Below are 16,813 nucleotides of genomic sequence, written 5' to 3' on the forward strand. Positions count from 1 at the left end.
AGTTATAATTACATGCAACTTATTTCAAATTTCAAATAGTATACTAGATACATACAAATATATATAAAGGAAAATATACGAAAATGAAATGGCTAAAGTTAGTGCAAAATTATGATATAGTCGAGTACAAACAGTCTACTCTCATTGCAGTCTTTGGAAGTTGATTCTGACTGATATACTGTTATCTTCCACAGCATGACATAACACATCTCAGGAAGTGGTGGTGCTCCACCTTGTTGGAGAATCTCCATACTGAAGGGAGATTCTGAAGCAGATTTCCTGTGAATTCCAATATTAACACAACCTTAACAATGACCTACAAAAACTATTTGTGTGCGTGTGTGTGTGTGTGTGTGTGTGTGTGTGTAGTCATTTCAGACGGTTTGCTCATTTCACGGAGGAGGGCAGAGAGATGGCAAGAGGAACCTATCTTCGCTATCCCGAGGAAGCGCAAAGTGTCCGAAATGGAGGAGACATAATATTTGTCTTTTCTTTATTTTTTATTGGTTTGTTTGAAGAGAAGAGCAGAAAATAAAATTGATAATAATGGATACCAATTCCAAGAAACATATTATTTGAATCGAAATTAAATCATATATTGGTTATTAAGCACACAATATACACCGCAAGAAAATAAAAAGGCAGACGTTTTTTGCAAAGCAAACAATTTCTGTTCCCTCTTGAGGCCGCTTTGGATGAAAGCGAATGCACAATGACAAACGTGAGTAATTAATTTGAGCACCTTGCACATGTTTCAGCGATCAAAGCAACGCTTGGAAGAATCTTTTGGGGGAAATGAGCGACAGGTAGGCCTACTATTTTATATTTGTTGTTGAAGTATTTGAATGTATCTACATCAGCAAAGAAAGAAATAATAAAATACACCATGTTTCTATGATACCTTGGGTCCAGTTAGATTTTATCAGAAAACATGATCTGTTCATGTGTTTTAATAAATTATAAAAAATAAAATGAGATTGCAGAGTGCTTTGGAAAAACCTTCAGACATCTATCATTTTTAATTAAAATGTCTTCCTTAGACGCAATCAGGCATTTCTTACTGTCTCCATGGTCAATTGACTGCTTATTGGCAGATTTTGATATGAACACGACATTGTACAGGATATATGAACACATGAAATGGGACAGAAATCTGGTGCCAAAAATCCTGAGGTGAAATCAACACATCATGACACAAGAAACAGACATTCACACGGTGTAGTAAAGTGTAAAATAATATCTGCAGGCTGATTTGATGGTGAGTTTTATTTTTGTTGTTTATGCGATTGGTATTAATATAGTCAACATAAAGATCCATTTCGCAAATCAATTAAGAATTTACTGTTTTATCTTCTCCTTAAATGTACACACATATTCCCTGTGGATGCTATGTTACGTTGCATGTTAGGGCACTTAGCATGCTAGCTAGCAGAGATTCGGACACAGAGCCTCTGATGCTCAGCCTACCCTGGGGAAGTAACAGATGAAAATATCCAAGTTCTCCGTATTTCTGTCCAACAGGAAATAAAAGGGAGGGAATGATGAGTTCTCAGGTGGCTCTGACCTTTAAGTTTGAGGTCAGCTGACATTTTCAGAAACAAAAACTCTTGTAGTTTCATGCACACAGATCTGTGTGTCTGAAACAATGACAGATGTTCTTCCAATCAGGAAGAGCAGCTGACCTTTAACCTCCGCCCCCACAGCGGAGGCCGCGCTGCATAGCCTGTCTCCTCTGCAGCATCTTGCGCTATGAAGGGGTTCCCCAGAACATCATGTAACAGCACCACCTGGTGGTCAGAAGTGGAAAATACACTACATAGAATCATGTCATGCAAGATGGTAAAAACTGATACAATCTTGATACAAAAAAACACATGAAAACATAAGAATGTATCATCTTAAAGTAGTCATTCATGCCTATTTTTTTTAATAATATTGATGAATTCAAATCACAGACCGAACTGTATGGTCAAGAAGCTTCTGAAGCGTTTTACAAACCTCTGAAAAGTCGTTGGTCTCTGCCTTCCTGGTGGCCGACTCAGCCATCCAGTTCTTCAGGACGTACCTGGGGTTCACACCTGTGGATACATTCACAGCACTTTAGAAGGGGTGACCTTGAATCTTGGCGATTCAAAACTTTGATAGGAAGACATCTGTCTTTAATAGTCGAGAAGCCGAAACTGTTGCCGGGTGACAGTGGGACATTCCAGGGAGTGATACAAAAACTCGGCTTCTAGAAGGAAAAGCCTAGAAGTTATGCAATGTTTACTTTGTGGGGCTGGCATAATGATTAGGTCTTCTGTATGCAATCTGCTGTGTTATGTTTAAACAACACAAAATTATTGAGCACTATTGAGCCGCAAAAATGTGTATGTCAAGTTAATCCATGATCAGTGGATGATGGGTCTAGCCTGATCAATCAGATTAGACGCTGAGAAATCATACTCGCGGATACTACCCGAGTTTACTCTCTTCTTTAAGCGTCTTTAAAATGGAATTTGGGGGGGGGGTTCTTGTATTTAACTTTTTCGGTAAAGAAAATCAATAGTATAATGTTACAATATAAATAAAATAATAACAGTCCTTCAACCAATCAGACCAACGATCGCAACAATCGCTTCCCTGTCGTCATTGTGTTAAACCAGCCAATAGCGCGCCAGGGGGAAAAACCAGCTTGGTGATTGGCCCTAGTAAAAGCGGATCGGAAACGGAAAGAAATGTATTGCCCTCCAGCCCCTGCTGAAGAGCGAATTCAAATCACCGCAGAACGGGCTGGGGGTACCCAGTCTAACACCGTAGCCTATCTCAACAATAACTGCATTTCATATATTTATTTTTATTTCAATATTTATACTTAAAAATAAAAAATAGAAATAAAAAATGAAGCAGAATCAATTTGTGGTGCTCAGTGTTGATTCTGTGGCGCTGCGCCACACATTGGTCTATGTATGGGAAACACTGCAGTTTCTTGAAAAATAAACCATATGTTGGGCTGAAATCGGGTGATTTGATGAACTTACTCTTCATCCGGTGCCGTCGATCCTCGTCATTATCGCCTTCCTGTCTGGAAAGACAGACCAAAAGGTCAAATCACAGAAAGTACAATCTAGACCAGCTAAACAATACGTTTGAGGAAGAGATGCAATGTTGAGAAGAGACATGACGTTGTCATGCTCACCTGGCCAGCCTGAGCAGGTACAACCTCGACCAATCAGAGAACAGCTGGTGGGACGAGAGGTCATGAAGAGCCCACGTCACCTACAGAGAGAGAGAAGGCATCAAAATCCCTGCTCGCACAGTAATGGCAATTTGGCAAGTTTAACAAAAATAATGCAACATTTTGACATGCGTTGTGTGTTAATAAAGTCTGGTGAGCCAGACAGACAGACTGGGAGAGAAACAGGTAAGCGTGAGAACGTGATTGAGGACCTGAGTGAAGCCACCGTGGTGAAGCTGCTGCACTGACGCCTCGCTGAGCTGTCTGAAGGTCATGGTGAAGTCTGACCCTGTGTCCTCCATCATCTACCTCGCAGCCAATCCGAGGAGATATACACACAAGCAGCCAATCAGAGGGTAGATATACACACAGCCAATCAGAGAGCAGATATACACACAAGCAGCCAATCAGAGAAGAGAGAGACTAATGATACAATTAATATTATACTTACACATAACCAATGGTGGTTATGCATAACACACACACACACACACACACACACACACACACACACACACACACAGTATAACCCAGTTACTTATATGAATGACAAATCCCCACACTGTAAAAAAAAGTTGTAATATAACAGAATTTTACTGTTTATTTTACAGATTTTGTCTGTATTTTTAAAATACCATTTAATTTAGAAAAAGAGACTGTTATTTTACATGTCAAATGTAAAATAACATGAAATCACTGTAACTGTGAAAACACACAATATTCCTGTTCTTTTACAAAAAAAAACTATTAGAAATCCATATATTTATTGTTAAAATACGTTCACAAATATATCGTAATTTCACAAATATTTGTCTTTTATTTAAGGGAATAAACCGTCAAATTCAGCTTTAATACTCTAAAAAAAGTAAAAACTCATTTAAAGTTACTAAGAAATTAAAAGTAAAATAACTATTTCATTATTAATGTTACTATAATTTCTTTGTTAATTGAAAATGTGTTAATTGATATAACCACATAAACTAAATGCTTTTCATCTGTTTCCTTAACCTACCACTTCAAAGCATTACATTCTGCCAATGTTTTGGATGTATGGTTACTTGACCCAGGTTATGGAAACCTTTGATAGAGTATGGATTAATTTCAGTGAGGTTGAATGTAAGTTTTTAATCCATGTATGGTGACTTGACCAAGTTATGGATGCCTTGAATAGAAATGTTACTGTTATCAAACAAACTGTATACAAAACGTTTGATTTATGTTTCTCATCAAAACATATATAAATCATGTAGAACTCTTACAGCTTTGAGGGATGTTACATCTATAAGTTTCAGTCATTTTAAGAATTAAGAAATAAGTTATGTTTTGTCTGGAACACTATGAACGCGTCATCAACCACGTGGTGAAGAAGAACGTTGCCATTTTGTGTTGAATGCGTGTGGACCTGGGGAGATATCTTTCAAGGTAATTAAATCTTACCAAATATGTCACTGTTAGAGTCAGTCACTCTAAAATACTAGTTTTAATTAATTAAGGTTAATAATTTGCTCGTAAGGTTGAGCAACATGTTTATGTCAAGGTATTTTTTGATAGTTTATACTAATGTGTTAAAGTTCGCTGTGGTTACTATTCGCTGGCGTTAGCTAGCTAGGCCTAAACAACTTCAATTTAGCTCATGACTCATTCACGAATTTAGGGAATAAAGCATGTTTTTCTATCGTGTGAAAGCGTAGTTGACTTTCCTTAGAACTATGCAGTTAATTGGTGTAATTCGCTGGGGGGAGGGGGAGTTACTAACTGCATGCTTAAGCAACTCAAAATGTTGGCGCATTTTTTGGGATATATTCACTATACCACGGTGGGGAAAGTCGTTGGTAATGTCTTTATTTGTTATGCTGCTATGCCCGGTAAAACGTAAAAACGTGTGAGTATATTAATTGGGCCAGTGAGAATTTTGATGGTCCTGTCTGTAGCCGAGGGCTCTGTAGGCGTCACGTACACGCGGCAATGGCAGCTAGCGTTTAGCATTAGGCTAATATTAGCATCGCTGGGTAGCAAAGGCATTCATAGTTTAAGCGGTTTGGTCTTTACCAGCTATACCTAGCCTTCCCCAGTCATTGTAACGGACTGGGTATTATGTAATGTTGTGTTATGTGTTTTCCTCTGTTAAAATAGTTTGTTTATTTCCATTTCACGGGGTTGAGTTGTTGGGATTCCAGAGAGTTGGTGGATATGTCATAGGCTGTAGGGTCGTGATTGGCTGAGAACCAGGAAACGTTATCGTTGTTCTGGGGAGAGAGCTAGGCTAAAGTGCGATGCTAATATTGGCCTAATGCTAAACGCTAGCTCCTATTGCCGAGTTTTCGTGACGCCTACGGAGCCCTCGGCTATAGACAGACCGTCGCCGTTCTCACTGACCCAACAGTTTATTCGATGTAGTTGCTTTTGCGTTGGCTACAGCCCACAGTAGCCTGTGTATTAATTGGGAAATAAATCGCCAGAAAACCCCAGTTCCGTCTCGTGGCATTTTTACAGAGGGACGCTACAATGTAATGTTTTCATTTCATTTTGTTGTGTTAAGAATGTATTATTTTTTAAGGTCTTGATGTCTAATTACCTTAATAGAGCCATATTAAAATGAGAAATGAGGGAGATTTTTATTTAACTGTTGTATGGAAATGTTTATTTAAGGGTAAACTTGTTCTGTAGAAACTGTTTGAATCACAAAATATTTGTTTTAGTTTTTTCTGTAGGTATAGGTAATTGGTGTTGAGACAGTTGGGTTGAGACGGGCTTCTGCTTCAAGCATTGTTCCTAAGTCTGTGTAGAAATTGTGAGTATTTAAATGCTTTATTTGATTCACTTGACTTATTTAAACTTAATAGTATTAAAATGTTGCTGTCAATTTATGACAATTAATCTTAATATTTTGGTACTGTGTGATAACATTAGCCTGCAGTAATATACTTTCCTGTGTGATTTATTAGGTCCCCATTCAACAGTTTAAAAGCACCATGAACAATGAATTGCATAAACTACAATAAAGAGTAACTGTGAAGCATGTTGACCTATTCTTTTAGGAAAGCTATATGGATGTATTTGGTTGGCTGGCCTAACATTTTTCCCTCTTTCTCTCTTTCCAGTGATATGGCAGTGTAAGGGGTGTTCCGTTGCAGTAGCTAGTAGGTCTTTACTTCTTAATCATTATAAGCTCAAGCATCCACATTTTGGGCGCACCATCCACTATCCATGTACATTTAAGACTTGGAATGCCTTAATTGTACACCAAAGTAGAGTTCATTCAACACAAGTTAGTCGGACTCCAAAAGAGTTGGTTACTTTCAGCTGTCACTTATGTAGATGTAAATGTCTATCTAATGAAAGGGAATACTTTATTAATATCAACATACATCTGAGGAGAAATGAAATTGTCTCTGACATGTTTGTTGGCTGTACTTTTCAAACCAATATTTATGGAACGTTAAGATCTGACAAACTTCTAAAGCTGTTCGAAAAACGAGGACGACAGATAGGCAAGCGTCTTGAGAGAACTTTGGCCCCCATGACTCAAGTAAGAATGAATTTTTGGGAAATAAAATACTGAATTTACAGAGAAATTTGATAGAGGAAAAAGGATTCCAAACAAATGTCTTTCTCTTCTAATCTACATGACCTAGGAAGATTACGTTGATGCAGGGCGGGAATGTGTTCTCAAGTGGCTGTGTGTGTACCTCAACGAAGACCCAGCAAATCTTGTCAGGGAGTTCGTGGTGAGTGAAGTTATTTTACCGATTTTGATATTTTTTTGAACACCAAAATGCGTAGTTAAAGGGGACCTATTATGCTTTTTCGACTTTTATGACCTATAAACGTTGTTATGATTGATAGTCATGTTTAACCATACTTCTCCGCCACCCTCCTGCCAACCCAACTCCGTTGTGATTGGTTACCTTCCTTGAGGCGTGTGCGCGGGCAGATTTGACCAGGCATATGGGGGCGTGGCAGGAGTGCCTCTACGTAGATGATTTCCCGGAAATGTGAACAAGTGAATCGCAAACGTTGTCCCAAGTGTTTAGCGCTCTGCACAGCCACCCCAGACTGTCAGCAGGGAATACGTCGAAATGCATGTACGTCATTATTTGACACTTGAGTATGGTTAAACATGACTATCAATCATTATAACAACGTTCATAGGTCATAAAAGTCAAAAAAGCATAATTGGTCCCCTTTAATGAAATAGATCTAGGCTACTGTACTGATGCAAATTACGAAACACACTTCCGTTGTGTTTAGTAACATTTATATTGGTTGCTCGACCTTAAGGTCTGGTTAGTTTAATTTTTGCTTCCATTACATGACACACAGGTGAGTGATTTATCCAAGTTAAAACTTGACTATAAAATGAACCCTCTCGTGTTTTATCGGCACAACACTATATAGACATTTTAATTTGAAACATGTACAGTCTGCATTTAAGTTTAACAAAGAGAAAAGGAGAGGCTCACAGACTACCTTAAATTATTTAAAATGAAAAAATCTTTTAAATAGCACTTTCATTATAATTCCATTGTAAATATGATTTTTGTTTTTTCTGACTCCGATTTATTTGTGATTTCACTGTTCAGGCAGAAGACGAAGCCGCCATCAAAGAATCGATTGAGGACACCACGGTGGGAATATTTGTCGTGAAAAATTATGCAACCAGTGGTCCAGAGGACGTGGGGATTGTCCTGGAAGGCCTGCAGATAATGCAAGGACTGGACAACACTGCATTAGCTGCTGCCATATTGTTTGGCCTAATGTATGTATTGAACCTCAACTACCCTCCTGAGCTAAAGAACATGTTTGAAGTGCGCCAAAAAGTTGTGATGGAGCTGGACGGCACCACGCTCTCAAAGAAAGCCCAAGTTCTCAAAAACAGACTGAGTGAGCTGTTGTCCTAACCCTGCTCATTGACTTGATTCTGGACTGTACACATGCAACTTTGCGGTTCTTTGTTCTTGTTCTTGCAGTATTTACATACAGCATGTCTACTGTATTATCAAATGAATGTTTTCTCTGGAGCTCATGCGTTCCCAAAATGTGACTCGGATTTGCTGTTTTCTCTTAAAGTAATAGAGCTGCTGAATGAGCAGTTGCCATGGACTATGTTTGCTCTGTGAATGCACTTGTCTTTTGACATGCACTCATGCAGCTTTAGTTTTTCCTTCATTCTTTTGGCAGTACTTAGATTCTTGGAAGAATTACATTTTTCGTAGTATTAATGATGTTTGTCTAGGTCTACTCATTGTTTGTTGTGCGGTGATTCATTCAAAACACTGGCAGTACTTTTTTATTTTATTATTTTATTAGAATTTTATGCAAAGTAAAAAAAAACATAATGCAACCTAACATGTTTTGGGATTTCAGTGTTAAAAATGTCTAGTGTTTTCGAAAAATGTCCAAACTATTGCTATTTGAAGGTGGAGTCAGCGATTAAGGGGAATTCTTGTTGTCAAAATCAGTGAATATCTCATGATGCACTACCTGTCCGTACTTATGTGCTATAAATCCTTTGTTAGTGCTCAGCCTCTGTAAACCAAGGACCTATGGACATGCAATTTGTAGGCAGGACAAGCATTCTCCAGAGTCAGCTCTAAGTTTTACATGCCTAACACTGGCTGTGCTATTTTATTTTATTTCATTTTAATCGACCAAAGTAATGGGATTTCAGTGTTAAATGTTGTATTGGGATTTCAAGCTTTGGGATTTCAGTGTTAAATGTAGTATTTGAAAGAAATACAATAGAAAGTTGGTTATTTGTGCCTTATTTAGTCTCATACTTACTTGAGCAGTAAGTATGAGACTAAACATTTAGTCTCATACTTTTTCAACTTTTTTTTTACATGTTTTGAAAGATGAATCACATTATTTTCTGTCCATATACTGTTATATTACATCAAATATAAATTATTTTACAACCTTTTTCCATTAAAAACCAGCTAAGAACAGCAAATTTCTGTCCATTTAATCAGTATTATTCGTAATAAAACATTTATTTACCATATTTCTAGGTAATTTCATCGTTTTAAAATGTGAATGTTTCTAATTAAACATTAAAAACAACATGAAAATAAGGCAAAATCTTGTTAAAATTACAACTTTAAACTGTTTTAAAATGTGAATGTTTCTAATTAAACATTAAAAACAACATGAAAATAAGGCAAAATCTTGTTAAAATTACAACTTTAAACTGTTTTAAAATGTGAATGTTTCTAATTAAACATTAAAAACAACATGAAAATAAGGCAAAATCTTGTTAAAATTACAACTTTAAACTGTATTTTAATTATGGAATTTAACCGTATTTTTACGAGAAAGAAATTATCTGTTATTTCACAGTATTTTTCTGGCACCCCAGCTGCCTGAATATTACCGTTTTTTTACGTTTTTTTTTTTTACAGTGCAGATCTCAACAGACTAGATAACAGTGGTCTCATACTATTTTTACTAATGTACCACCTTTCAGATATTTTTTCAGTAAAGTAACCCTTTCACCGGCACAAAACTGTTTGTGGAGGGAAAATATGAAAACAGTTTAGATTGTGCTTTACGTAGCTTCTATTCAGATTCAACTTATCATATTGAGTTGAATTATTTCCAATTTAACAAAACCAACAACAAAATTAAACTAAAACAAGGAAAAAATATCTATATTACATTTATATTAAATACCCACTGCCCTCCTTCAAATTACCTGAAGGGCTACACATACCACTACATTACAAACGCTGGCCTGGACTACACTCTGGTGCTCCTGCCATGGTCTGGTTCTCTCTTCTGCTGCTCAATACGTTCTCATCTTCTTGCTGGTAGAGTCTTACCTTAAGGAGGAAGGCTATAAGATTCCCGTCCTCCTCTTCCTCACCCAGTAGCCCCAGCTTGGCCTTGAAGAGCTGGTGAAATCTGAAACCAAATAACAACATATATAAGACAAATAACCAGTCTAAAGTTGGAATACCAAGAGCTCAAGAAGAAAGCGATCAACACAATATGTATTCATACCTCATCCGGTAAAGTCCAGCGTAGCCCTTTAACACAGCTGCAGCCCTGGGGGGACACACAGACCTCAAGTTAGACCCTTACACACTCAAAGGACAATGGTCACGCTGGTCTATCTCCTGGTATGAGAGAGTGCTGCTTTACGCTACACCATGTGGACCATAGTTGTACGTACCGCTGCTGCTGGCTGGGGGAGAGGGCGGGCTGCAGGGATTCTAGAAGCTTCTCCAGGTTGAACAGACCCACGTCAGCCTGCGCTCCGATGCTGTAGCGGCCCTCGTCGTCTGAGGTGTTGGGGACAAAATCTGTGGACACAAATTATTCTATGATGTGGCTGAAGGCCAAAAGGAACAGAATGAGAAACAGGTAGATTGACTTTAGAAAGTGCTTAGAGCTGTGTGCTACACTAAATAATAATAATAATAATAATACATTTAATTTAGAGGCGCATTTCAAGACACCCAAGGTCACCTTACAGAGCATATAGTCATCATTCAAAACTATGTAAAACAGACTAGGAATAAAAGAAAAACAGAGGTTAAACATGAAAAATAATAATAATTAATAACACTCAAAGACGCCTACAGTGAAGGGGGGACCTCACTAACCACCACCAATATGTAGCACCCACTTGGGTGATGCACGGCAGCATCACCCAAGCAGAACGCTCACTACACACCAGCTTGAGGTGGAGAGTTAGGGATGAGGTGGAGAGTGAGGGAAAAGAACATTTAAACACTATCGACCATATGTAAACACTACCGATCACATTTCAACAATATCGACCACATGTAAACACTATCGACCGCATTTAAACACTATCGACCATTTTTAAACACTATGGACCACATGTAAACCCTATCGACCACATGGAAACACTATCGCCCACATTTAAACACTATCACCCACATTTAAACACTATGGACCACACGTAAACCCTATCGACCACATTTAGACACTATCGCCCACATTTAAACACTATGGACCACATGTAAACCCTATCGACCACATGTAAACCCTTACGACCATATTTAAACACTATCGACCACATTTAAACATGTAAACCCTATCGACCACATTTAAACACTATCGACCACATTTAAACACTATCGACCACATTTAAACATGTAAACCCTATCGAGCACATTCAAACACTATCGACCACATTTAAACACTATCGACCACATTTAAACACTCTCTAAATAGCTAATTTCATAACTTCTGTTTAGGGGAGAAAGCAACAAAGGTTGCGAAATATTCACAAAACTAACAAATATGTCTCTAAAAATTTTGCAATAATAGAAAAGGTTGTTAGGCTACCACAACTATTGAAACTTAAAGAAAAAAGTCACAACCGTTTCTACCTCTACTATCTCAGTTTTGCAAAGAGCACCTAAAACAATTGACCCTTTCTATAAACAACAGCATGTCACGTTTCTAAAAGTTTAAAGGTTTTCTAAAATATATGAGAAATTGTGACACGGATCCGCAATGGCTGATGTGGTAAACTACACGGTAACCAGGAGGCCATTTTGGAGCCAGCTAGGGAAACCTGAATGTTTGTATTTACTCGGGTCGTAGGACTCCATGAAGCCAAAAGGTCCGTAGTCGATGGTGATGAGAGCAGGCTGAAGTTATCTGTGTTGCAGACCCCTGGTGGACAAACGGGGTGTTACAGGAGGTCAGGGATGAAGAACTTCATGATTAAGTACTTTGTGAAGTACCAGGTGGTACAGGCACTCACCATGTGCAAAGCCATCCACTGGGCGATCAGGTGAGCTGTTTCCCTGACAACCGTAAAATAAAATACCTTCAATGAGGGAAATATGGGGGTTGATATTTCTTTGTCTGTTTCATATGGAAGTGCTTCAGAATTTACAGTATTTTAGTCATACAATCAGGGCCGCTGACAGGTTTGGCTGGGCCCGGGACAAAATTCTCTCAATGGGCCCCCCCCCCCCCCCCCTCTCTCACTGGTAGCCTGTTCTTCCTCTATCTCACTGGTAGCCTGTTCTTCCTCTCTCTCATCCTCTTTGGTAGCCTGTTCTTCCTCTATCTCACTGGTAGCCTGTTCTTCCTCTCTCTCATCCTCTTTGGTAGCCTGTTCTTCCTCTCTCTCATCCTGTTTGGTAGCCTGTTCTTCTTCTCTCTCATCCTCTCTAGCCTCTCCTATAAAGGTGAACATATTTCGATAAAAAGGGCTATATCTAAATTAACAGGGGTCAAAATGAACCATTTAAAAAAGAACTAATTGAAAACCCCTTAATTTGACGATTTAACACAGAAAAGAATAGACTGATCAACTTGGCTAACTCTATCCCAAAGACTACAAAAGTTTAAAAATCGAAGGTTTTTTTTTTTGTTCCCAAAATTGTCAAACGCCGAAACACAACCACAGAATCCCCTTGTGCAGCTCCCAAACACATGACGTCGGGATGACAAGCCCATTTATTACGGATAAACCAAAAGGATTATTTACAACTTCAATTGAATAGGCTATGGATATGGACTGAGTGAAGTTATGGCTTTCAGAATCAAACCACAATAAAACTCACGCTATTGTATTCACTTAGAGCTCATTAACTGCACATTTCATCGACCATTTTTCACTTGACCAAGGGGAATCATGTCAAGGGTACTTTTATTTATCGCCAGACCCGCGTTTATGTCCGCTGAACTTCCAGAGAATGTTTGGGGAACAAGGCGGAGCCCATTCATCTGGCGAGTTTCAAGTTAACGGCAATCAGAAACTAAGTTACAGGCTACCCCAAAACGTCACGTTTATAACCCGTTCGTTACATCCAACTCTATCTAAATGGCAATTTCACATGTTGCCATGCCACTGGCTTATTTTAAACCATGAGCCGCGTTACACTGGCTGTAATTCAGCTGACTGGGAATGATTCTCAAATCAATTCAGCCTGATTGGAGTGCGCAGCGCGTGCCTGCCTGAAACATTTGATTTGGACATGGGCCTATTTGCGGGGTAATGTGCATATTCTAAGATTCAATTAGATATAGGCGTATGAAACACAGTGTAATAAAGCCGTTGTGGTTATCAAATTATTCAATGCCCCCTGTCTGTCTGATATTGATCTCCGTGTGACTTGCTCATGTGGTGCTGCGCTAATATGTTTGACACGCAACCTGTGCCTGTGTTACTTGACGACGGGGCTGGAGAAAGTTGGCCGTGTCTTACCTGGCTGCAGGCGCGTCGTTAGACCTGGGCATTCGGGGCTATAGCCCCGGATCTTTTGGGATCAGCCCCGGATCTCTGCCGTAAAAAAAAAAATAATAATTTAAAAAAAAACGTGTATATATATATATATATAATAATAGCTGCTTTCATACACGTAAGTACTGGCTGCTCTTTTGAATATATGCTGCATTGTTGCAGCAACATTGAAGACGATCGCGTTGACTTCTGCGGTCTGTTCTGCCTCCGTGCTGAGTGACAGCGGCCGCACTTATCCCGCCTCCTGCGAATTTACGTAATATCCCTCTCCTTGCAATGCCGGCGCTGGCACTGGCCGCGGGAGCAAGATGTTATTCAAACAAAAATGCATCAATCATTGTTTTATTCTTTCATTACACAATTTCTTTCATTCTTATAAATAAAAAAATAATATAAATACATATATAAATCTAGCCAACTTGGTGTCGCTAAACAAATTCTGGTGTTGCCATGGCAACACCCTGGCGCCCGCCACTTCTCAGAGGTCTTCTCAGGTCAAGTACAGTTATAAAATATCGTTGATAAGAGATGGATATAAGAAAATTCTTTGGGAAGAAAAGGGCAGAGCAAGAACAAGCGGTGGAGAGTGTGGCATCATCTCCCGCAACCCCTGATGAGAACACTTCGATCAGCTCAGGTAGTTGAAAAGCAGCCAGTCGATAGCTTAATTTTGATTGATTAATGCTGGTCTGGTGTTACTACCTAGTAGCTAACATAGTAGCGCCGCCTGTCTTGTCTCTCTAGTGGTCGTTCATTCTAAAACACTACAATCTTTTGAGAAGCAAATGGTTGCAGCCTCTATAGGCTTACTGTGGCGCTGATGTGAGTACTGTATGCATGCTACTCATAGAAAAAAATCGGAGAGGGTTGGGAAACAGTGGGTTGACAATCCATTCTAGCTTGGTACCTCATTTTGAAATCCCCAAAAAGGAAACTACACATAGGACTGTTCTTTCAATTTTTAATACATTGCTTTGGAGGTTTTCAATCTAACATCCCAATGGTTTGATTTTACCTAAGATAATTTCTTTTATTTTTTAAAGCATCCACAGCAGCCATAATAATGAGATTATGAGACAATGAGAATGAAGCGGCAACAGTGTGACTGTGCAGTGTGAGAGAGATGGCTTCAATGGATGACCAGGGTTTGGTGGTGGCGTTACCCAGGAAGGGCGGCTGTAGTTAACTGCAAGCAACAGAACATGAATAGTGAAGTGGAGGAAGGAGTCGAAATGAGACTTCATTAACAGATTCATTTACAGCTCAGATTTATATGCAGATAAGCTTCTTACACAACTTGCATACAGCATAAGCAAGTAACAGAAACAGTCTGGGAAGATTATTTGTTCATTATTTAAATCTACGTCCTGGCTACAGGTCGCGTGATAGCGCATATCATTTCATGCAAGCGAGTGTTTACTTCCTGGTTACAGGTCGTGCGATAGCACATATCATCTCATGCGATCTTAAAGAGAACATGACGTGAACAGTTTAGGAACGCATATTCCGGGAAAACATTAGAACTCTGAAATGCTGACTAAATATAAAGCATGTTTTTATCTGAAACATTAAACCTACACTGACAACAAGTAATAACTTAAAAATGAAACATAAAAGCAGACAACTACTTACTTGCCGTTGCCTGGCTGGGGGAAAAAGGTCCGTCGGAGCAGTGATGGCTTCTTGACATCGGGTAGGTGCATGCAGGCTATATAGGCTATTCTAATGTCTCATTTTTGCTGATGGTGCTGATAGGCGACCTATGTGTTGGGGGCGCCCTTAATTAATTAATCAATTAATTCATTCATCAATTAAGATACCGTAGCACGAAGGAGTCAGGATGGTGCTCCCCCCCGGGCTTAAGCCCCGGATGTTTTCAATTGCTAACGACGCGCCTGCCTGGCTGTGCTGCACAGCTGCCTTTACTGGTACCTGCAGCATCACCTGAGTCTTTTCTGAAATATTTATAAAGAGATCCCCTCAGGCTTTCGGCTTCTTCCTCTCTTTTTCGCCTTTCTTTTTTTTTCCAGGGCTCCTGACTTGTGCATGTTGAATCAACTCGCGCACTGACCACTAATGGAATGATGTCGTCTTTTTTCTTCTCCAAAGACCAAACCATTTTGGCATAGGGGTGATAGGGGGCTATTGGCCGTTTTTTCAAGGGCAATGAAGGCAAACAATCTAGGAGTCATTAATTGAACGCAAATAAAGCACTTTTCTTCTCTAAATCAACACATTTTGAAGTATACATACAATAATTAATCCCAACTTCATGGGGGTCCAGTTATGGGTCCCCCCCATTCCAGGGCCAGTCCAGGGCCCGGGACAACGTACCCGTTTGTCCCCCCCTGTCGTTGGGCCTGCATACAATCAAATAGTTACAGCACTGTACATACACAACCCAGTCTCACAGAAATACGTGACATTGTCACGTAATTTAATCTATTCATTCGTGGTCTGGGACACGTAATTTCAATTTTTTCGTGCCAAAAGCACAAATTTCTAACAATATGACAGCTTTTGGCCACCCAATTTTTCTACTTTCACCTTTGATTCTGGGAAATTGTGACAATTCACAGATATATTCAATGCAGGTGCGCTGCTCTGTAGGCAAACCGCAATCGAAAAAAGGTATCTGCTTCATTCTTTTTCGAATGAGTTAGAAATTTGTGCTTTTGGCACGAAAAAATTGAAATTACATGTCCCAGATCACGAATGAATAGATTAAATGACGTGACGTGACAGTTTCACATATTTCCGTGAGACTGGGTTGACATACAAGGGAATCCGATGCGGAACCAGGATCATGCTAGTCTGAGCTCTACAGCCTCTGAAGACCACAACACAAACCACATCTTACCTTGATGGACAAAGACACCCAGAAACTTCCATACCTCAGCTTAAAGATAGCTTTGTGTGTGCGAGTAAGTTGAAACATTTAAATCTTTTGGGACCTTGGACTGTACCTCTCTCTTTAGTCTTTCCTCACGTTTCCGTCATAGAACTGATCTCTCCAAACCGACTGCTCATTCACCACCAGACTACCAAGACACAAGAACACAAAAATACATTTCATTACACAATTTTAATCGTGTTATGAAAGTATTGAGGGGGGGCTTATCATATTGAGCTTTATGTGAAAGTTGTAGAAGAAGTTTATATAATTTATATGAGTTAATTAATTTACTAGAAAAGTGTTTACAATGTTTAGTCAATTAATCATTTACATATTTATGGTACACAATTATTATTTACATATTTACATATAACACAGTCAGGATATTCTGTTGAATCTGCCTCTCTGATTCCCTCAAATTTACCTCAGTCTAAGTTCTAGCTCCTGATTGGTTAGTTCAGTCACG

General features: G+C 39.1%; 1 protein-coding gene across 1 annotated transcript; it reads right to left on the minus strand.

The window, feature by feature from the left end:
* Positions 1–1,248: 1,248 nt before the first annotated feature.
* On the minus strand, positions 1,249–16,612 carry LOC115536925 (protein adenylyltransferase SelO-like). The gene is made up of 11 exons (XM_030348422.1): positions 16,418–16,612; positions 11,961–12,003; positions 11,787–11,869; positions 10,392–10,521; positions 10,220–10,264; positions 10,039–10,120; positions 3,430–3,522; positions 3,179–3,258; positions 3,021–3,064; positions 1,999–2,078; positions 1,249–1,787 (listed from the first exon to the last, which is right to left on the minus strand). Exons 3-11 carry the CDS (start codon positions 11,803–11,805, stop codon positions 1,665–1,667), a joined length of 696 nt encoding a protein of 231 aa, XP_030204282.1. The 5' UTR covers positions 11,806–11,869; positions 11,961–12,003; positions 16,418–16,612; the 3' UTR covers positions 1,249–1,664.
* Between the last annotated feature and the right edge of the window lie 201 nt (positions 16,613–16,813).

The sequence above is a fragment of the Gadus morhua genome, chromosome 23 (genome assembly GCF_902167405.1).
Source record: "Gadus morhua chromosome 23, gadMor3.0, whole genome shotgun sequence".
Classification (NCBI taxonomy): Eukaryota; Metazoa; Chordata; class Actinopteri; order Gadiformes; family Gadidae; genus Gadus; species Gadus morhua.

Excerpts from the sequence above, each read along its gene's own strand:
- LOC115536925 (XM_030348422.1), bottom strand. Across the intron at positions 2,079-3,020 it reads TCGACGGCACCGGATGAAGA|GTGTGAACCCCAGGTACGTC; the intron begins GTAAGTTCATCA and ends ATGTATCCACAG. Across the intron at positions 1,788-1,998 it reads AGACCAACGACTTTTCAGAG|GTGGTGCTGTTACATGATGT; the intron begins GTTTGTAAAACG and ends TCTGACCACCAG.